At 41.7% G+C, this 22,315-nt stretch overlaps 1 protein-coding gene across 2 annotated transcripts; it reads left to right on the top strand.

Annotated features, from left to right (window-relative positions):
* The first annotated feature begins 9,568 nt into the window (after positions 1–9,568).
* Positions 9,569–20,459, top strand: SLITRK4 (SLIT and NTRK like family member 4). Of its 2 annotated transcripts, none has more exons than XM_055564661.1 (2): positions 9,569–9,794; positions 14,387–20,459. In XM_055564661.1, the coding sequence occupies exon 2, from the start codon at positions 14,437–14,439 to the stop codon at positions 16,948–16,950; it is 2,514 nt and encodes an 837-aa protein (XP_055420636.1). In that variant the 5' UTR covers positions 9,569–9,794; positions 14,387–14,436; the 3' UTR covers positions 16,951–20,459. The 2 variants fall into 2 exon arrangements, with proteins under 2 accessions (XP_055420636.1, XP_055420635.1); XM_055564660.1 differs by lacking the exon at positions 9,569–9,794 and adding an exon at positions 10,527–10,639.
* Positions 20,460–22,315: the final 1,856 nt, after the last annotated feature.

The raw sequence follows: 22,315 nt of genomic DNA, 5'->3' as shown, positions 1-22,315 counted from the left end.
AGGAACTTTGTTGAAATAATATTTTCCACTTTTTGTGGGTCTAGAGTGCAGAAGATGAGATTCTAGACTAAGCAAGCAAGACTCATAAAATAAAGATGGTGTTTATAACACACCACTCTACAGAAGTTGTTGAAATTGATGTTTAAAAACTAATAATAAATGAGATTAGAAAAGAACAGTAACTAAAGGATACCACAAGGTATAAGCACTCATGGATTTATTTTAAAATATTGGTTTCTAGCTTATGAAATAATTTTTGAAAAGCAAAAACAGACAAATAATATTACCCTTCTATTCATCATCCTTAGATGAGTAGGAAATGAATATACAGTTTTCAGTCTTTGCTTTTTATATATGCAGAAGCTTTTGCCACTTATGAATAGAAGGGAATAACAATTCTCTGTGTCAGAAAGTTACCATTTTAGGTGTTTCATAACGTTATCATAGTTAATCCTCATAAAACCCAGAGAGATGGAGTTTGCCATAACCATTTTACACAGAAGACAATGAATTCTCAGAAAAGTTAACTTTCCTAAATTATAGAACTACTATTTAATGAAGCAAGAATTTCAACCCAAGCCCAACAGGTTCCAAATTTCACATTCTTTAAAATCCTGATAGGTTTCATTTTATGTTTCTTTCACAGTGACAGAACAGTAAAGATTTCAAAAATTCTGTAATTAATTTCTTAGGTGATTCACTAAAGCTTCTACCCACAGGGTGGGTTGAGTACACCTCATCACTGGGTGTATTCAAGCAATGAGTGTTCATCTGATGAAGATTTAAGCTTTGACTGGGAGTGGTCGAACTGTAAGGATTTTAAGGTCCCTTTAAACCACGAGACCCTGTACTTAACAACAATCCTATGCACATAAGAGATAAAGCAGAAATTCTCTGTGATGACAAATTTTCCTATACCATGATCCCTGGCATGTGACTGAGGACAGTTTTCTCATGTAGACCTTCCGTGGGTAGACATTACTCAATTTGAGTCAGATTGGGGAAACAGAAGCTCCAATCTTGAACCAAAAAAAGGTAGTCAATCAGAGATACATGACACTGGCTTATGCAGATGTTCTGCTTTCCTCTGACTCACCCTTTGAGCCTCAGAAAAGGATACATTTTATTTTTGATGTAGTAATTGGGGTACAGTCACACCATCACTCATCTCTTCCTATTATGTCTTTTCTCCCTTGTTTTATGCCCTGAGTGCAACCCACATTTGTAATTATCCAGAAGGAATCTAGAAAATAAGAGGAGGCACTGAAACAAGATCAATTTTGAAGGAAGGTTTTAAGTTTACATTTCTGAAGAAAAAGAATACTTATAAATGTATTGGGGGAAAATTGTAAACATTTTTGCAAAATTTAAAAAAAAAAAACAAATGTTTTGCTAGCTAGGGACAGTATTCTAGTTGCCCAGATAGAATTGAGCATGTAAAAATGGAAGGATTCTCATCAACTTTCTGTCTTTCTGACAAAATTTTGTTTGGTGTTATGGAACTTGTACAGCCCATGGGAGTAATTCTCACAGAAGATTGTTTGGCTATTAACTTTCTATTTTTTGTTTCATGGTCTTTATTATCTCTAGTTGTCTGAGGGCAGTAGAGCTTGTTTCTGGACCCTAATCTTTGCCAGTGAGTGAGAAAGATGAGACATCTTTAAGTTAGAGAATAAACAGAACAGCTGCCCATATATCAGCATCTATGACTTAGAAAAATTATATTCTAGAGAATATAGGCAGTCCTAGGGAGCCAAATGAACAGGTATGCATTAGAAATCCATATTATAAAAACCCTTCAAAACAGCATACTCTTTTTTGTTACTACTCCAGAAAAAAAAAATCTGTGACATCATATGAAAGATCAGCCAGTGCCTAGAGTACTCAGACATTAATATATTAACAGCGGACATTCTAGGTTTTCAAAAAACAAAACAAAACATAGGTTACCAGCTGTAAAATAAAGAGGTAGCCTGGGCAAAATGGAAGGTCAGGTTAATCTAATCTAATCTGTTAGTCAATTAATCTCACTTATTCCATAGACTTGGATTATTGTCATGTTGAATGGTTTGCCTTGGAAACAAATCAAGATCATTCTGTTGTTTTTGACATTATACCCAAATACTGCATTTTGGACTCTTTTGTTGACTATGAGGGCTGTTACATTTCTTCTAAGGGATTCTTGCCTACAGTAGTAGATATATTATTGGTCATCTGAATTCAGTTCACCCATTCCCATACATTTTAGTTCACTGATTTCCTAAAATGTCTATGTTCACTCTTGCCATCTCCTGTTTGACCATGTCCAATTTACCTTGATTAATGGACCTAACATTCTAGGTTCCTACACAGTATTGTTCTTTACAGCATGAGACTTTACTTTCACCACCAGACAAATCCACAACTGAGTATCATTTCCACTTTGGCCCAGCCTCTTAATTCTTTCTGAAGCTATTTCTCTGCTCTTCCCCAGTAGCATATTGGACACCTACTGACCTGGGGGGTTCATCATCCAATATCATAGCATTTTGCCTTTTCCTACTGTTCATGGGGTTCTTAGGGCAAGAATACTGAAGCGGTTTGCCATTCCCTTCTCCAGTGGACCACATTTTGTCAGAACTCTCTACCATGACACGACCATCTTGGGTGGCCCTACACATCATGGCTCATAGTTTCATTGACTTATGCAAGGCTGTGATCCATGAGACCATTTTGGTTAGCTTTCTGTGATTGTGGTTTTCATTCTGGAGGCTGTGGGATTATAGTTCTTGCTTCTTCTGTCTGCCCATGATGGATGAGGCTAAGAGGCTTCTGTAAGCTTCCTGATGAGAAGGACTGGCTGTGGAGAAAACTGAGTCTTGCTCTGGTGGGCAGGGCCATGCTCGGTAAATCTTTAATCCAATTTTCTTCTTATGGGTGGGGCTGCACTCCCTCCTTGTTAGTTGTTTGACCTGACTGAGGTGGCCTGGTACAAAAGGACTTAAACTCTCAGGACTGTTGCTGCCAGTGCCCCTGTCCCCATGGAGGCCACTGCCAGCCCACTCCTCTGCAGAGACCCACAAATATTCACAGGCAGGTCTGGCTCAGTCTGTCGTGGGGTCACTAGTCCTTTCCCCTGGGTCCTGGTGCACACAAGGCTTTGTTTGTGCCCTCCAAGTGTCTCTGTTTCTGCCAGTCCTGTGGAAGTTCTGTAATCAAATCCCACCATCCTTCAAACTCAGATTGCCTGGGGATTTAAGTCCCTTTATCAGATCCCCAGGTTGGGAAGTCTGACACGGAGACTAGAACCTTCACAACAGTACAAGAACTTCTTTGGTAATACAGTTGCACTCATTTCACATGGTAGCAAGGTAATGCTCAAAATCGTTCAAGCTCAGCTTCAACAGGATGTGAACCAAGAATTTACAGATGTTCAAACTGGATTTAGAAAAGGCAGAGGAACCAGAGATCAACTGCCAATATCCAATGGACCATAGAAAAGGCAAAAGAATTCCAGAAAAGCATCTATTTTTGCTTCACTGACTATGCTAAAGCCTTCAACTGTGTGGATCACAACAAACTGTGGAAAATTCTTCAAGAGATGGGAATAACAGACCACCTTACCTGTCTCCAGAGAAACCTGTATGCAGGTCAAGAAGCAACAATTAGAACTGGACATAGAACAATGCACTGATTCAAAATTAGGAAGGGAGTGTATCAAGGCTGTATATTGTCACCTTGCTTATTTAACTTACATGCAGAGTACATCATGTGAAATTTTGGACTGGATGAAGCAGAAGCTGGAATCAAGATTGCCGGGATTCAGAATTGGGGCACACATGTGCATCAGTGGCTGATTCATACCAATGTATGGCAAAAACCATCACAATGTTGTAAAGGAATTATCCTTCAATTAAAATTAATTAATTAATTAGAAAATGAAGATTTAAAATAAAGATTGCCAGAAGAAATATCAACAACCTCAGATATGCAGATAATTCCACTCTAATGGCAGAAAGTGAAAAAGAACTAAAGAGCCTTTTGATGAGGATGAAAGAGGAGAGTGAAAAAGCTGGCTTAAACTCAACATTCAAAAAGCTAAGATCATGACATCGGGTCCCGTCACTTCATGGCAAATAGATGGGGGAAAAGTGGAAAGCGTGGCTGATTTTATTTTCTTGGGTTCCAAAATCACTGCTGATTGTTACTGCAGCCATGAAATTAAAAGATTCTGGCTCCTAGGAAATTATGACCAACCTAGACAGCATATTAAGAAGCAGAGAAATCGCTTTGCTGACAAAGATCCATATAGTCAAAGCTATGGTTTTCCAGTCATGTACAAATGTGAAAGTTGGACCATACAGAAGGTTGAGCACCTAAGAATTGATGCTTTCGAAGTGCGTTGCTGGAGAAGACTGATGAGAGTTCTTTGGACAGCGAGGAGATCAGACCAGTCAACCCTAAAGGAAAGCAACCTTGAATATTCATTGAAAGGATTGATGATAAAGCTGAAGCTCCAATTCTATGGCCACCCGGTGTGAAGAGCTGACTCATTGGAAAAGCCCTTGATGCTGGAAAGATTGAAGGCAGGGGGAGAAGGGGTGACAGAGGATGAGATGGTTGGATGGCATCACTTACTCAATGGACAAGAGTTTGAGCAATCTCAAGGAGATAGTGAAAGACAGGGAGGCCTGGCGTGCTGCAGTCCATGGGATTGCAAAGAGCTGGACACAACTTAGTGACTGAATAATAACACCTCTTCCAAATAACTCTGTGCCCTGTCAGGTAAGAGTGCTTTTATTTTTAATGGTGGAAGAAGCCCAGGGATGAACACTACTGCTTTCCCTGGCTCCATTGGACAGCAGCAAAGGCAACTGTCTCTAGTAAGGAACCATTTAGACACTATCATAGGTTCAGAATCAATTCACGTATGAAAGTTGAAAGAGCAAAATGATGAAACAAGCCCATGTTTGGCAAATGGTAAAATCAGCTGATTTAAGAGACCCCTTCATGTGCAACTGATGTCAACTGTTTCTCATGTCATTTATTGGTTTATTCTAGTGTCAAGTATTAATAATTTGATACTTGCAAACATTTACCCAAGTGTTTATCTCTGGGGAAAAATAATTAAGCTTTCAAAATTAAAAGTGCGTTCATCCCTCTATGGACAAAGGAGTGTGAAGTATAAGGAAGATCTCAAAGACCCGGAGTCAAATCTTGACTGTCACTTACTAATGTGTGACCTAGGGCAAATTAACTTCCATGAACCTCATTTTTTAAAGAAGAATAATCTCTGTAGTACCATTCAGAGAACAAAATGAAATAACGTTTGTAGGCAACATGGCTTAGAAGAGGGACTCAGTAGCAGCTACTGTAGTATGGATTAGATTATGATTTGAAAGCTTCCTTTCAGCTCCAAAATTCTATAAAATTTGAAAAGTTACACAAGTAGTACAAGATTTCTCAAAGTGTATGTGATCCAAAAGGAAAAAAAAAAAAAAGGTTTTTACTGTCAAATAAGTTTGAGAAATGCTACATGCTCTATCCCTTTTCTCTTGTAAGTCAGAATTAATTTTTCACATGGAATTTGCTGAGAAACTCTAAAGTTAAAAAAATGTTTAGCTTTATAGAATCAAGGGTCTTCTGAACTTAGTTGATTACAAAAATCTCTTCTCAGATTATTAACATCCTTTAATAGAACTTTCTAGAACTGGACATGGAAAACTGACTGGCTCAAAACTGGGAAAAGAGTACCACAAGGCTGTATATTTTCACCCTGCTTATTTAACTTACATACAGAGTATACCATGCGAAATGCCAGGCTGGATGAATCACAAGCTGAACTCAAGATAACTGGGAGAAACAGCAACAACCTCAGATATGCAGATGATACCACTCTAATGGCAGAAAGCAAAGAGGAACTAAAGAGCCTCCTGATGAAAGTAAACGAGGAGAGTGAAAAAGCTGGCTTAAAACTCAACATTCAAAAAATTAAGACCATGGCATCTAGTCCCACTCCTTCATGGCAAATAGATGGGGACATAATGGAAACAGTGATAGACTTTATTTTGGGGGCTCCAAAATCACTGCAGATGGTGACTGAATCCATGAAATTAAAAGACTCTGGCTCCTTGGAAGGAAAGCTACGACAAACCTAGACAGCCTATTAAAAAGCAGAGACATCACTTTGTCGACCAAAGTCCTTATAGTCAAAGCTATGGTTTTCCAGTAGTCACATACAGATGTGAGAGTTGGATTATAAAGAAGGCGGAGCACCGAAGAATTGATACTTTTTAATTGTGGTGCTGGAGAGGACTACTGAGAGTCCCTTGGACAGCAAGAAGATCAAACCAGTCAACCCTAAAGGAAATCAACCCTGAATATTCATTGGAAAGACTGATGCTGAAGCTGAAGCTCTAATACTTTGGCCACCTGATACGAAGAGCTGATTCATTGGAAAATACCCTGATGCTTGGAAAGATTGAAGGCAAAAGGAGAAGTGGGTGGCAAAAGATGAAATGGTTAGATAGTATCACTGATTCAGTGGACATGAATTTGAGTAAACTTGGGGAGATAGTGGAGGACAGAGGAGCCTGGGGTGCTGCAGTCCATGGGGTTGCAAATAGTCAGAAAGGACCTAGTGACTAAACAACTAGAACTTTCTTAGATTCCACTCAGAGAAATGCTAAATTCACCATTTTTTTCAACTGCCAGAATATAAACACACTTTTGAAATGAAAACACACCAAATGATCTACTGATACCTAGATACCAAAATGAAGGTTTGTTTGATTTTAAATAGCAGCAAGACAAGGCAGAATAAATGAGGAAAACAATGACATTGAAAGACGACTAAATAGGGCCCAGTTTTATTGGTGTTCTAATCTTTTTTGGTTAGAAGTATTTGACTAAAATGCCTTTGAAATTAAGGATATCCAGGAGCTTGATGAAATTTCTGGTGCAGTTGTTTATTTGCCTTGAAGGAGGGAGACACGATATGTCAGCATAGTTCTATAGTTCCAGTTATATCTTTGCAAAGCCAAGATTAAGTATGGTGCAACATTTGGGAAAACTATGAGGCGATTACAAATCTGTCTCACAATATTTGCATTCATATATTTTGGGAAGAACATCAATTTTGTTTTTCATTCCAATTGCCATAAATAGTACTGGAGTTTTCTTAACACGTTTGTTTATTTATTTATTTATATATTTACTTCCTAGAAGCTAGAAATTCCCCTTAGTTTACCATTGTCCTATATGTCTATCATATGTAGTTCTAGGAGACAGAAAAGAGACTGCAGGGCTAAACGACTGGGTTTTTTAACTATTCTAAAAGCAAAAAAAAGCAGAAGGCATGGAAGCTGTTACTTCTATATTATTCTTATGAGTATCCCCTTTATCATTTTTAAACAGCCAACTATTTTATATTAAAGCATTCATTTTAATAAGCTGGATATTAGTCACCCATAAGTTCCTAGTACTATTATTGACTGTAATTTATTGATGTTCTAGTTATACTTGTTTTCAGACTTCTGTCTCCATACATATATGAAAAAGAACATTCCACAGTTATTGCAGTCAAATATAGTTGACTCTCAGAACAGTTTCTGAAGTTAAATAAAGATAGACATTTAAGTCATCTGATATTTACTGTCCAAATCTGGCCTTTCAGCTATCACAGGACTTGGAATGTGCATATTTTCAGGTAAAATTTTTTACTCATTCTATTGAATCTTGTTAACATTTATAGTAAAGGATAAACAATTCCCCCATCCTGATAAAATATACTGTAGCTTCCTGAATCCTTTGCATCTAGAATAAATGCCAACCTGTTTTGGTATACATTACCACTTTCAAATTGCATTATACAATATAATGTAAATGTGAGTTCTTAATTAGCAGGATCTATTTTGTTCAAATGTACAACAGTAGAGGGATTTTTCAATGTACTGCAGCTGTTACCTATGGAGGAAACAAATTTCACCTTACTAAGAAGAGCTGTACAAGTGCATATATTGTTCTGGATGGATCCTTCATTGTTTTCTTAAGCCAGGCTATTTCATAATAGATTTTACTATTGAATATAGTACATTTTACCTTTGCTGCCCACTCAATTTCTACTTCCAGGTTGTTTTTAAAAGAGAAGAAGATGAAAAGTTTAAGGGTAATGGAGAGTGGGGGTGGAGAAAGGGTTCTTCATGAAAGATACAACATTTATCAAGGTCATAAAGAAATATGCCTTTATATCCATATCTGTTTAAATATTCACTTAAACAGTGTATGTGCATCTGTATATACAGGCCATGTCCAACAAACATTTGCATGACTATATCACTAAGGCAGTCTCCAAGAAATGACAAAAATGAAAAAATTGAAATATATATGAATAGATCTTACTGATAATACAGAAGGTAGGAGAGTATCCACAAATAATGTAATAAATTCTTTGCTCATTGGGTTTTTTGGTCTAGATTTGAGGCCTTTAAACATCAACCAATTATGGTAAATGTTTAACTGTAGGAGTTCAGGCAGACGGCCAAATTCTGGTTTCAAAGCTATTGCTAGTTTTAAAGAGTTTCTCATTTTTAAGCAAAAGCATTTCTGGGTACTGGTTATATCGTCTTGTGGGTGGAGCTACTGCAATGTGAATAAGTGGACTAGGCAGAACCTGGGTCCTGAAGACATCGCCCCTGCAGTATTACCTGAAAGGTCCTGGGGAGATAGTTCCCATTTATAACTTAGCTCTATTTACCTAAAGCCAGTTTATTTCCACCGACACAAAGTAAAGAGAGAGAGAGAGAATTGTTTTTCTTAGCCGAGGAGCATCTACAAAAACTGCAAGGTTGGGGGAAGGGGAGAATAACTACCATTTTAGCCTTTACTGGTTAGGAAAGCCAGGTATTTGAAATACCGTCTCTCCCCCTACTCCCGCCCCCGCCCCACAAGTTCCAGTGCTTGCTTTCTAAGCTTATTAACTGAATTACCAATCTGCATGAAACTGGTTTACACGTTCGCCCGGCCTCAAGACAGCCCTAACCTCCTGTGGCAGCAGCAACAAATGGGGCCTGGCCCGTCCACACGCTCTGTTTGCAACCTCCGGATAGCTGAGATTCAATCCTAAAGCCTCTCTGGTATAGACACGACAATGACGGGGCTACTGAAGTGACTTTTCTTAGTCCATTTTATCTCCTTTCCTGTCTCCCCGAGGTATCCCAGAGGTCTCTTTCCTTTTTTTCTTACCAGACCCTTCCGCGCAGCCCCCAAACTCCAAACCTTGTTCCCCTTCCCAAAAGTCTCCCATTCACCGCCACCCTCCCCTAACCAAAGTCCCCTCCCGGTCACCACCAAAGCCCGGAGAAGTGGATTGCACACAATGCCTCCCTTATAGGGCTTGAGCTGGGAACTGGGCATGCTCAGTAGCCAAAGCAGTTTTTTTTTTTTTTCTTCTTCTTCTTCTTCTTTTGGTCGCAAGTGCGGCATCTCTCTCAGTCCCACACCTCTTTCCTCTCCCCTATCCCCTCTTCCCACCCCTTAATCAACCCCTCGTAACCGGTTCCACACCGAAGGTTCGCAGGGTTCTGAGGTGCGGAGAACTAACGCGTCTCCTAAATCCACCAAACAGTCTCACTTTGGGCTAAAGCTTCACACTTTTGCCTTAAAGCCCCCAGCCCCTTACGCGCAGACAGGTAGGAGGAGTGAGAACACTACTGGCTCCCAGGAAACTGGTCCAGAGAAGGCTCCATCCAGGATCGCCCGCGACTGAAGAAGTATTCCCGGAGCCCTCTGTTCTGCAGGGTGACAATTAGCAAAAGGTACCGTACCCGGGATACAAAGCCCAAGTGCGATTGTTGCCTTTGAATGTCATTGTTGTTGACTCACCGCCCCCCCCCCCCCCACACACACACCTCGATCCTGGAATGATTCAATTCGCGTAGACTCGACGCCCCTATCTACCTCCCTTGACCCCCTGCCTTCCCCCAGGCTCTCCGCTGTTTCTTGGGCTTTGCCGGGATTGTTGGTGGCTCGCTCAAAGGAACGCCCCGGTTGTGTGTGTGTGTGTGCGTGCGTGTGTGCCTTGGTTCTTAGGGGACTGGGGGAGGAGAAAGGACTGGAGTGTGCGTGTATGTGGTGGGGAGATGGAGGCTAGCGCGCCCGCGTTAGGCGACTGGGGTCTCTATGCGTGAGGATAGGGGTCGCTCCTCCCTAGGGGGTGTTTTAGGGAAAAAAAGGGGGCATGCGGGGAGGAAAGTGCGCTGTCTTTCCCGGCGTGGGGGTAGAAGAGGAATCAAGGGTGGGTGTCTGGGTGGGGGTTTAGGGGAGGCCTCGGGAATGTGCGGGGGTCGAGGTGCTTCAGTGTCGGAAGGGAGGGCTGCGTGAGTGCCCGAGGGTTGGGGGGGTGCGGGGGCCGGGGGCGAGGATTCGGCGCTTGTATGTGAAGGTGCAGCCGGTGTGCGAGGTGCTGGGTACGCGCGCGGTGTCTGGCTGGGTGCGCGCGTGCGCGCCGCTGCCCGCCTGCTCGCTTGCGAGGGCTGCTCGCTGTGTTTGACGGGCGAGCGGGCGCCGAGGAGCTCCAGCCCGGATCACGTAGAGACCATCGCGGAAACTGCAGCGCGGATCGCGGCGCGGCGGGTCTGGCGAGAGCCGCCGGGGTCCGGAGGTGGGTGAATTTCCAGCTTGGGGCTGCACAGACACGCGCTGCCTCTTTCCCCAGCTCGGCTCGGCAGCGCGCGCGCGCGCGTGAGTGTGTGTCTATGTGTGTGCGCGCGCGCGCGTGCATGTGGAGGGGGGCAGGTAGCTTCTTATTTTTAGTTTGGGTCGTGTTGGTTTGGAGCGAGCTGAGTGGCCAAAGCGGCCGTAGTGGCTACCACCCCGCTGCCGCGCGCTCCCGGCTTGCCTGCCCAACGCGCGGTCGCAAGTTCCCGAGGACCGAAAGAGTCCGGTGTCCTTAGCATCGTTGCCACCACCCCCCCCCCGCCCCCGGGCGGCTGGGGCTACTGGGAAAGTGTCCTGGTCTACGGTGATGTGGGCTGTCGGGGCCGCTGAGCCGGGCTGGGCTTTTTTTCGACCCCCTCGCAGGCACTCTAGGCGGACCTGGATCTAGGGCTCCGGGCAGTGGCCCGCAAGCTAATTGGAGATTTCTGGCATCCCGCAAGACAGGGAATACGAGAGAAGCCGGTGGGTAACTCCAAAAACCCTGCAAAGCCGGGCAAGCGCTGGCAGCGCGAGTTTGCAAGATGCCCAAATGTTGAGCTGATTTCTGGCTTGGTGACAGCAGCATTCTGTGGCTGGCCGGCATGGGGGGGGTGTGGGGTAGGGGTGGGCGCGCAAGGGGGAGCCTAGGCCGCCGCTATCGGCCAAGGAGCCACGGGGTCACTGTGCCTGTGGCTAACGGGCCAGTGACGCCCCGGTAGCTATCACCCTCGTGGCCCGAGCTGGCCACCTCTTCCCCCTCAACCACCGCACGCCTGGGTCTATTAGAGGCCAACGGAAACTCCGGCAGCTGCCCCCGGTGGGACGGGAGCGCGCGGAGAGATGTGTGCGCAGCGGGTCTGAAGGCCCCCGCGACATCCCGAGCGGTCCCCGCCTCTGCTGCACGGCCCACGAGGCCGCCGCTCGGGCCCGGGACCCGGGAGGGGGCTGCATGCCGGACCTGGGCACCGAGATGCGGCAAAACATTGCGGTACGCGCCATCGCCGGCGGCCCCTCCAGCCGCGTCGCTGGCGGCCCGAGGTAGCGCACCGGGGGCGGTGTGGACAGCGTCTCTCCGCGGAGCCCCCCGCCCCCTCGCGCGCGCCCCAGGCAGGCAAGGCGGAGGTTTCCCGGGCCAGTTCCCGGGGAGCCACCTCGGCCCACCCTCCCCGGTCGTCGGCCCCCTGCAGGCCCGGTCCCTCCGCGCAAAGCGGAGCGCCAGGCGTGGCGCTCCGGTGGATGCCGGATTTGTGGTAAGGCTAGGTTTGTGCAGTTCTGGCCGGCCGTGGGAGCCGGGTGTCTTGCGGGGCAGGGAGAGCGAGAGACGGAGTGGTGGATAAGGATACGGGCCGCCCTTGTAACCCTGAGAGATGGCTTTTGGTACTCAGCTCACACTTTGTGGATTTGCTTTTTCCTTTTTGCCTCCCCCCCCCCCATTGTAAAATGTACAGGTTTTAGTGGTACTATGTGAATATGAGGTTTCTTTCGCTTACATTCATTGCCCCTTCAGCGCCCCCCCCTTTTTTTTTGGAGGGGGAAGATCCTTTCTCCTAGCTTTTTTTCTTAATCTCTCCACTTCTCCATGGTCTCTTTCCCTTTCGGTCCCTCTTCCCTTCTCTCCTTGGCTGCTCTACTCCCCTTCTCCCTTGCTTGATCCTCCAGCCGCCTGCAGCTACTGTTTCACTGGAGCTGCGTTTGGGAACTTCTAGCTTGTCCTTGCGCTCCTCCCCGCCCCGCACTCCCCATTGCTACTTAAAGTAGAAATTGCAAGGGGGACAGCTCCTTATGCAATTTCAGGTCTGTTCATGCTCCTTGTTCTTTTGTTTTGTACTGAATTCAGGTGTTCAGGTTTTTGGTTTGGTTTGGTTGCTTTACATTTCTTTGGGGTTGGGGGCGGTGCTGGGTGGGGGGTAGTAACAAGAAATGACTCTAGGGAAACAGAGTAGCTGTTGAAAACCAGATCTGTAGGAAGGCCAAGAAAGCATGTGAGATTTTGATTTTACAATGAAAGTTAGTTTGAATGATGTCATACTTTGAAATTATGACTTCTTTTTGCACTGCCAATTAAGCTATCGCAGTGAACTGAGGAAATGCTCATCTATATGGCAGCCAAGGAGCATCTGGGCAGTGCTGGCTGTATTCTGAACCAAACTACTCAAAATGCAAATCTTCGTGGGTCACTGGCTAAGGAATTGTCTACCTTGAGGCACGTTCGGTTTTGCCACTAGCTGATTCCTCGCGGGCAAAATAAACAAAGGAGTTTTTGTGTGTCACTTCTCTCTTTGTATCATTCTTCTCCTTGTGTATTCCTGAGTAATTGATTTATTTAATTAATATTTGATGGTAACCATATTGAAATTCCGGACAGCTTCCCATTTGAGATGGAGGAGGCTCACATGAGTAAAACTGCATTGGTAAAATGCACAGTGCTTGCTGTTCCTTTTAATCTTTTCCATGAAGCATCACATATATTTGTACATGCATACAGTGTGGACGGAATTGGTAGCCACGGGTTAATTTGCCAAGCTTGAAACTCGACTAAGTGATTCTTGGTTTGTTTGTAGACAGGGACAGGGGGTGGTAATATTTGGAGTGAGGTATTTGGGAACTGATGACTTTGAGGGCAGACATTGGCTGTGCTAAATGTATCTGGCGCTGCAGATAAAGCCTTCCAGGGACTGTAGTGTGTGAACCCCTCTTCCTCAGCAGTGGCAGTCTGTGGTCCAAGTGAAGGAGATCGGTATCTGAGCCAAGTGTCAGTCGGCCCTGGGTTCAGATGGCACACAGAAGAATGGGAGAGTGTCAGGGAGGCAGGAAAGCCAGTTCTGGGGGAGTGGGGAGGCTGTCTGGACATCAGGTAATCAGTACAGGGCAAGCAGGTTTCTTTCCTGCTTTCTGGGACCCAAAGACAAAAAAGCCTTTTTTCCTCCCCTGTTTGGGAGATGACTGACAGGAAACTGGATACTGTTTATTTACCTGATACTCAAATTAGGCCATTTCCTACTTGGTTATTTTGCTAAACCCTCTCAGGGTCATGTGTGTGTGTGTGTGTTAAACACAGTGTAGAGCAGTGTACAGGAGTGAACTGATTCATGGCAATGTGCTTACCTCTGGGCTGAAGCTCAGGCACGTATCTTTCCAGGGTTTCTTCCACCTTGATCTTTTGACCATTCCCTCTGCAGCCACTCAGTACTCCCATCGCCATCCTTCATGGAACCCAAGGCCCTAATATCTCCTCTGCCTGGCTTCTTACCAAGCTGAAGCTTTGAGAGTAGACATTTACAGATAGAAATTCCTTCCTGGTGCTAACACTATGTGGTATAGTTGATGTTCTGGAGTCAGTCATTAGAGTTACCAATAAAAGCTTGAGGTCTGAGTTCAAGGGTAGAATTTGGTGGTCCAAGTTTTTTTTTTAAAAAAATGCTATTTTCAAATTGTTCAGGTTAAACCATGATGAGCAATCTTTTTTTTTTTTTTTCTGTTGTTTGTTGTGTGTTCTGCACATGTAAACTTTGTATCAACTACCGGCACAGAAATAAAATGTATGGTATTTTTGGTGGTTCTTGTTGGACTGAGTGAGAATACCTGAAGTTTTGGGTGTCTTAAAAATACAAAGCTAATGATTATAGCCATGTGTTCACTGTGGTAGGATTTAAGCACAAATTCTTTTTCAAGTAACAATCATTGAAAAAAATGTTTTCTTTTTATTTTTTAGATTATTTCTCTTTATTCAGAAGCATAAAGTTGTTTGCTGATTGCAAGAAGATGTTTCTTTGGCTCTTTCTGATTTTGTCAGCCCTGATTTCTTCGACAAATGCAGATTCTGACATATCGGTGGAAATTTGCAATGTGTGTTCCTGCGTGTCAGTTGAGAATGTGCTGTATGTCAACTGTGAGAAGGTTTCAGTCTACAGGCCAAATCAGCTGAAACCCCCTTGGTCCAATTTTTATCACCTCAATTTCCAAAACAATTTTTTAAATATCCTCTACCCAAACACATTCTTGAATTTTTCACACGCAGTGTCCCTGCAGCTGGGAAATAATAAACTGCAGAACATTGAGGGAGGAGCCTTCCTTGGGCTCAGTGCATTAAAGCAGTTGCACTTGAACAACAATGAATTAAAGATTCTCCGGGCTGACACTTTCCTTGGCATTGAGAACTTGGAGTATCTCCAGGCTGACTACAATTTAATCAAGTATATTGAACGGGGAGCCTTCAATAAGCTCCACAAACTGAAAGTTCTCATTCTTAATGACAATCTGATTTCCTTTCTTCCTGATAATATTTTCCGATTTGCATCTTTGACTCATCTGGATATCCGAGGGAACAGAATCCAGAAGCTCCCCTATATCGGAGTTCTGGAACACATAGGCCGTGTGGTCGAATTGCAACTGGAAGATAACCCTTGGAACTGTAGCTGTGATCTATTGCCTTTAAAAGCTTGGCTGGAGAATATGCCATATAACATTTACATAGGTGAAGCTATCTGTGAAACGCCCAGTGACTTATACGGAAGACTTTTAAAAGAAACCAACAAGCAGGAATTATGCCCCATGGGCACAGGCAGTGATTTTGACGTGCGAATCCTGCCTCCGTCTCAGCTGGAAAATGGCTACACCACCCCAAACGGTCACACCACCCAAACATCTTTACACAGGTTAGTGACCAAAGCACCGAAAACAACAAATCCGTCCAAGATCTCTGGAATCGTGGCCGGCAAAGCCCTCTCGAACCGCAATCTCAGCCAGATAGTGTCTTACCAAACCAGGGTGCCTCCTCTTACACCTTGTCCGGCACCTTGCTTCTGCAAAACCCACCCTTCTGATCTGGGACTGAGTGTCAACTGCCAAGAGAAAAACATCCAGTCCATGTCAGAGCTGATACCAAAACCGTTAAATGCCAAGAAGTTGCACGTCAATGGCAACAGCATCAAAGACGTGGACATCTCCGATTTCACCGAGTTCGAGGGACTGGATCTACTCCATTTAGGCAGCAATCAGATTACCGCAATCAAGGGGGACGTATTCCGAAACCTCACGAATCTACGCCGGCTTTATCTCAACGGCAATCAGATCGAGAGACTCTATCCCGAGATCTTTTCAGGCCTTCATAACTTGCAGTATTTATATTTGGAATACAACTTAATTAAGGAAATCTTAGCGGGCACCTTTGACTCAATGCCAAACTTGCAGCTGCTGTACTTAAACAATAATCTCTTAAAGAGCCTGCCCGTGTACATTTTCTCGGGAGCACCCCTCGCTAGACTGAACCTGAGGAACAACAAGTTTATGTATCTGCCTGTCAGTGGTGTCCTGGATCAGCTGCAGGCTCTTACTCAGATCGACCTGGAGGGCAACCCATGGGACTGCACTTGTGACTTGGTGGCATTAAAGCTGTGGCTGGAGAAGCTGAACGATGGGATTGTCATGAAAGAACTGAAGTGCGAGACACCTGTGCAGTTTGCCAACATCGAACTGAAGTCCCTCAAAAACGAAATCTTGTGTCCCAAGCTCTTAAACAAGCCATCGGCGCCATTCACGAGCCCTGCACCTGCCATTACTTTCACTACCCCCCTGGGGCCCATTCGAAGTCCTCCTGGTGGTCCAGTGCCTCTGTCCATTTTGATCCTAAGTATCTTAGTGGTCCTTATCTTAACTGTGTTTGTAGCTTTTTGCCTTCTTGTTTTTGTGCTGAGACGAAACAAGAAACCCACAGTGAAGCACGAAGGCCTGGGGAACCCCGAGTGCGGTTCCATGCAGTTGCAGCTGAGAAAACATGACCACAAAACCAACAAAAAAGACAGCCTGGGCACGGAAGCATTCATTCCACAAACCATAGAACAGATGAGCAAGAGCCACACCTGCAGCCTGAAAGAATCTGAAACCGGGTTCATGTTTTCTGATCCTCCAGGCCAGAAAGTCATGATGAGAAATGTCACTGACAAGGAAAAAGATGTATTGCACGTGGATACCAGGAAGAGACTAAGCACCATCGATGAGCTGGATGAATTATTCCCGAGCAGGGATTCCAATGTGTTTATTCAGAATTTTCTCGAAAGCAAAAAGGAGTACAATAGCATAGGCGTCAGTGGCTTCGAGATCCGCTATCCAGAGAAACAAGACAAAAAAAACAAGAAGTCACTGATAGGCGGCAACCACAGCAAAATTGTTGTGGAGCAAAGGAAGAGCAGCGAGTACTTTGAACTGAAGGCAAAACTCCAGAGTTCCCCCGACTACCTACAGGTCCTTGAAGAGCAGACAGCTTTGAACAAGATCTAGGTCATGCAATCTTACTTCCTACAGAGGACATTTATTTAATGATGAAAGTGCCTTTTGTTGACTTCTCACTTCCAAATACTATATTATCAATAGGCATAGAGACAGGTGTTTCCAAGGGTGTCTCATTAACTGTAGCTGCAAAGATGTGTCCCGTAGAAGAGAATTTCCTTAATAGATTTTACTACATAAAACCTATACTGTGGAGTCCTGTGGGGATACTGCAAACTCTATTGCCAAAGGGATGCTTTATATACATAATTCACTGAATTTAACCTCAAGAGGCAAATCTGTTTTGTACCCCAATGCAAAACCTTCGTCTCTTTGTGCTCTGTAAAACAAACTCAAGAAAACTGGTACCAGTGTTTGTACCTCAGCTGGGTCCTTCATCTTGCACGTAGATTCAGTTGGTGGAACTGGAATACTCCTTTTGATTTGTGGCATTGTAACAACTTTGTGTAAAGATTCTCTGAAAAGTAAAAAAAAAAAAAAAAAAAAGCATGCCAAGAAAGAACATTCGACAGTATTTGTAAATCGGTAAACTTTATGGCCTGCATCTTGAAACCGCTGGATTTATAATGTTAAATTGTGCAAATATTTGTTTAAAATATACCATGCATTACATAACTATAAAATAAATTTGAACACTTTAAGCATTACCTGTCTAGACATAAAACCTAAAAGAGAAAAAAAAATAAACGTGAGTTACCTAGCGTTTGTGGTGATCTGAAGAAATACGTGATGTTTATCAGAATTAAACATGGCTCAAATTCAACTAATATTAGAGTTTGTTCTCAGTTATGTGAAATACCCACAATCCTTAAAGGTTGTCCAAAATTAGCAAAGTGCTTACCGTGTGAGCGCACCCAAAGCTATTTTTGTAACATAATTCATATTTATGAAGTACTTTGTATACTAAATAGGAAAATATGTACTCCTTAATCTGTATTTAATATGCCTGACTTGTTTTCCTGATCACAGGGAATTTATCAATAGTATACATTTAGACAGCAAAAATATACCAAACTGAAACTGAAGCTTATGTGTACAGAAATATTTTGGACATTGTGATCAGGTATCATTTAAAAACAAAAACAAAAAAAACACAAAAAAACAAAAATAAAAAAATAGTTCTGTGCTATCATTGAGAATTTAGCATATTATCTTCAGATTTGTTACCAACCGTGCATTTTAAAATAGGTTCCTTAGTTTTATAGACTGTGTCTGAGGCAATTATTTGCCATCACTTGTCTTGCTTTTCAGGATTCTATGAGCTGAATTCAAATAGTTTTCACTACGAATATTTAAAAAATAATGAATAAGGTTAATAGTTATATCTTGTATGCATCATATCCTGTTCTTTCATCATTCTGACTACTATCAGATAATCAAGTAGAACAGTAAACATCATGGTAATCCGCGGCTATGAAAGCCACACTGTAAAATGCTTTCATTGGTCTCAGATGAGTTCACAGTCTGCAAGTACAAATGATATGCCACTGTGTTTGCTTGTGCTGTTAACTTCTAAGTCAAAATTGGTCAAAGGAAGGGAGCACTTGACCATGGGAGATATTTTAATATTTTTAGGTTCTCCCAATTAGCAAAGGGACATCCTGAAACATTGCCTTCTTGGCCTACCTGCATATGTATATTATTCGTGTTCCATCTCTTATAATTACTGTATTGATCAGTAAGATGACCAAGAAGGTAAAATATAGGCATTCTTCATGAATTTCAAGTGGCAGGTATTTTGGTGCAGCTTCTAAAATGATATTATGATTAAAGTTGTAACAGCAGTCTCTTTATTAATGACTAATTCCAGGGCTTTATGTGTTTGTTGCAAGATTAAAAAAAAGCAAACAAACAACTTGGCATTCTTGGAGGTGTTTGTGTGTATGTGTGTGTTTGGGTGTACATGCATACATATAGAGTATTTGGAGATTTTTTTTTAAATAGCAAAAAAAATTGTCTCCATATGTATGTGCTGGTGCTCTTAAAACTTTAATGTGTAATTTTAATTTTCATGACAATGTCTGTGAATACTTTATATGAATATTAAAAATATATAAACAAATACTTGCTTTCTGATCTTGAAAGAAAAGACATGAAGATGTGTGCCCAACAGCCTGTTTGCATCTACAATTTCATAAGAACTTTTAATATGCCATTACCATGCTTGCATGCATCCATGGATTAAAGGGCTCCTAATGTGTACTGACAGGATAAAGACGCAAAGGCTGCAAAGAAAGTGTTTTAGTTTATCCTGTCAATAAAGTATGACTTGAGGACTCTTAAGTAGATGCTCATAGGAGGAACCGGAAAGCTCTATTTATGAGCTGGGGATAAGAGGTCATTGGGATGATGCCTTTTATTCAGTGTGTTGATAGTTTGAAGAGGTTTCAAGGTTTTTGCAGTTGTCAAAGGCAAGAGTACCTGCCTCCATCTTGAAGCTTGCTGTAGCATATTGGCTATCTCATACTCTTCTGCTGAAAGGAATAAATGTTCACCTTTTCCAAAAAAAAAAAAAAGTAATTTTAATGTATGTGGTTATTTGGAAGTTCTACTTATAAGTGAATGACAGTAACAAATCCTTGGTTAAGGCTGATCTCTTTCCCTGAACTAAAGTCTTTGTGCCTACATTATGCAATGTATACAATGTTACACCTGTCTCTCATTAGTTCTACTTGTACATTTTATGATAATGTAGTTAGGCATAAGTTTTGATTTGAGTACCAGAGCAGTTAAAATACTGTTATCTACAATTTGTTGGTTTCAACTATAACCTTGATGTTAGTTTAACTCCTTAAGGAAAGATCTATATGTTGGTACAGCGTTTTTAGTAGAATTTAATTCAAATCTAAAAAATCCAAGAAGTGCTCATGTCTAATGTGGTCTGACACATCATGGGCTTCTTGGCATTGTATCATGTACTTGGACTCTGTTAGAATGGTGGCAGAGGAAATTAGATCATATGAAATCGGTAAAGGGGTGGGGATAATATGTCTGTGGAATATAAACCAAGTTTTAATTATTTTTTTATGAAATCAATAAAGATGATTCAATTCTTTAAAAGGAAATCTTTGTGTAATTTTATGAGAAAGCAGCTATTAGAATACAGTGATTCCAGTCTATAAGGCAATTTGTATTCTGTATTTAGTTTTCCATTCTGAAAAATAAACTGAATAAATATATTAATTAGAAAATCATTTCAAGACCAGCTTTCTTTCATTGCTTTTAGAAAAACAGTTAATTTCTTTAAGCCACAAGGATGCATACATTATACAGGGCATGGCCTCATGAGTAACATCAACAGGTATTGAAGAAATAATAAGACATCTAGAAATGTATGGCAGTAATATTAATCTATATCCTTTGCATGATTTGTACATTGACATTGTATGAAATGAGCACAGTGAGTTATTATTTTTTTGTGTTATTGTCGCATCCAAAGAGCTGGGGAGAAAATATATGAAGAATGTATTTATAATCACTATTTTGAAATAAAGTAAAGAAAATGCATTGTATTGTTTTTACCCTGATTTGATTATTATTATTTACGTTAGTTTCTAAGACAAAAATCAAATAATGCTATAAAAGCTAATGTAAATCACAGAAAGGAACTGTTTTAATCTTTTATTTGCTTTTAATAGCATCAAGGTATTAGAAGACTTTATTAAATGCCATTTTTATGAAAGTCTTAATAAAATTGTTTGCTACAATGGTATTTCTGAAGCCACACTTTGTTAAATATATTTATCTTTCCATTATTTTTCAGAAGAAATAAAGCAGTAATCAAATTGATCTTTTCACCCAGATTTGTGGTTAAGACACAGAGCTTTCGAATGCTATTTGTATTCAACTTAATTGTTAAATCTGTGTTAAGAGATGCTTTTCCTTTCTAACATCTTTGCAATTTGAGTTCCTTTCCACTGGCATTCTCTTTGGAGAAGAGCCAGACAGGGCCAAGGTCAACACGATTTGATTCTTCCCCATTGCCTTGAATCAGTTGGAATCGGACATAATTGCAGATAAGCAAATATTAACGTTCAATCTTTATCTGTTTCAATACTTTTAGAAAATACAGGGTCCTCTATCATCTATGGCCAGCTTGATTGGTTAGCTACCCATTTCTGGGATTGGTTTTGACTTTTATTTGGTTCTTTCAAAGATGACCAAAATCATCAGTCCATCATTTGATTGAGAAAAATGAACCAATTGCATTATTTGAAGGCCCCAAAGATTATAAACTGGCCATTAAAGTGTTTTCTTTCAGGAAGAGATAGAAAGACAGAGGGATACAGAGAACATTAACGTTTCTGTGGCCTGGCTTTATAACCAGCTATGCTGAAGACCTGAGCAATATAGATAGCATGTTATGAGTACTTTTGGACAAAATGTTTTGTGTGTCACGGGAAATGCATCACGTGACGGAGAGACCTATTTTAGTTCTTTTTTTCACAGTGAGCACAGTGGTTTGGGTCCAACCCACTCAGTTATGTAGACAAGGGGTATCAAAGGTTTAGCCTCATTTCAAATGCTCAGTCTATTAGTCACTATGATCGGATGGGCTGAACTAAAATATCCTGTTTATGGCTTCATTTATCGGGAATCACTAGCAACAGATCTCAAGTTCAATTGTTAACCCTCAATTTCAGATTTGCCAGGGACTCTGTCTTTTGTTAAAAGCAAATGGGAAGCTAAATACATTTTAATAGTTTATTCTGTACAAAACAGATCTTAGTCCAATTTTGAATTGCATTTGTTTTACTTCCCACTGGTTGAAAAGATTGCATTTTAGAGAGGTTACTCAAGGAAGGAAAGCTGCATTGTCCATCTTGTATGAAACTCTATGACTTTTTAGTTCTTTAAAGATTATTTTTAGCCTGTTGTTGCCTATGTCTTCAGAGGGAAAATGAGGGAAGGCTCTGAGACAACCACTTGAATACTTTGAGCCAAATAATTGCCACTGAGAATAAAAAGATTCAAATGTTTCATTAAATCATAATTACTAGATCTGCTGACTGTAGTACCCAGAACCAAGAAAGAATTACTCAGGCTTCCACCTTAGTGTGCTTTTGTATACGCTGGCTAAATAGAAACTCTGGTGATTCAATAATACATCAAATATGAGAAATTCCTTGTTGAACTTAAAAAGCTCATGAATATGGCCTTCAGAGAGATGGTCTAAATATGTAATAAGAAATATATAATATCACTTTCAAATTAACTATAGGAAGGAAATAGTCATCTGAAGTTCATGAACAATCTATTTCTATACTAGCTCGTGTCATACACTGCTAACTGCTCATGACAGCCTTCGAAAGTGATAGTGAGGTCTGTTCCTTCGCTGAGTTTTACAATGTATGTT

Source organism: Bubalus kerabau, chromosome X (genome assembly GCF_029407905.1).
Source record: "Bubalus kerabau isolate K-KA32 ecotype Philippines breed swamp buffalo chromosome X, PCC_UOA_SB_1v2, whole genome shotgun sequence".
Taxonomy (NCBI): domain Eukaryota; kingdom Metazoa; phylum Chordata; class Mammalia; order Artiodactyla; family Bovidae; genus Bubalus; species Bubalus kerabau.
The sequence above is the reverse complement of the archived record's forward strand: the minus strand, read 5'-3'. Positions and strand labels throughout refer to the sequence as shown.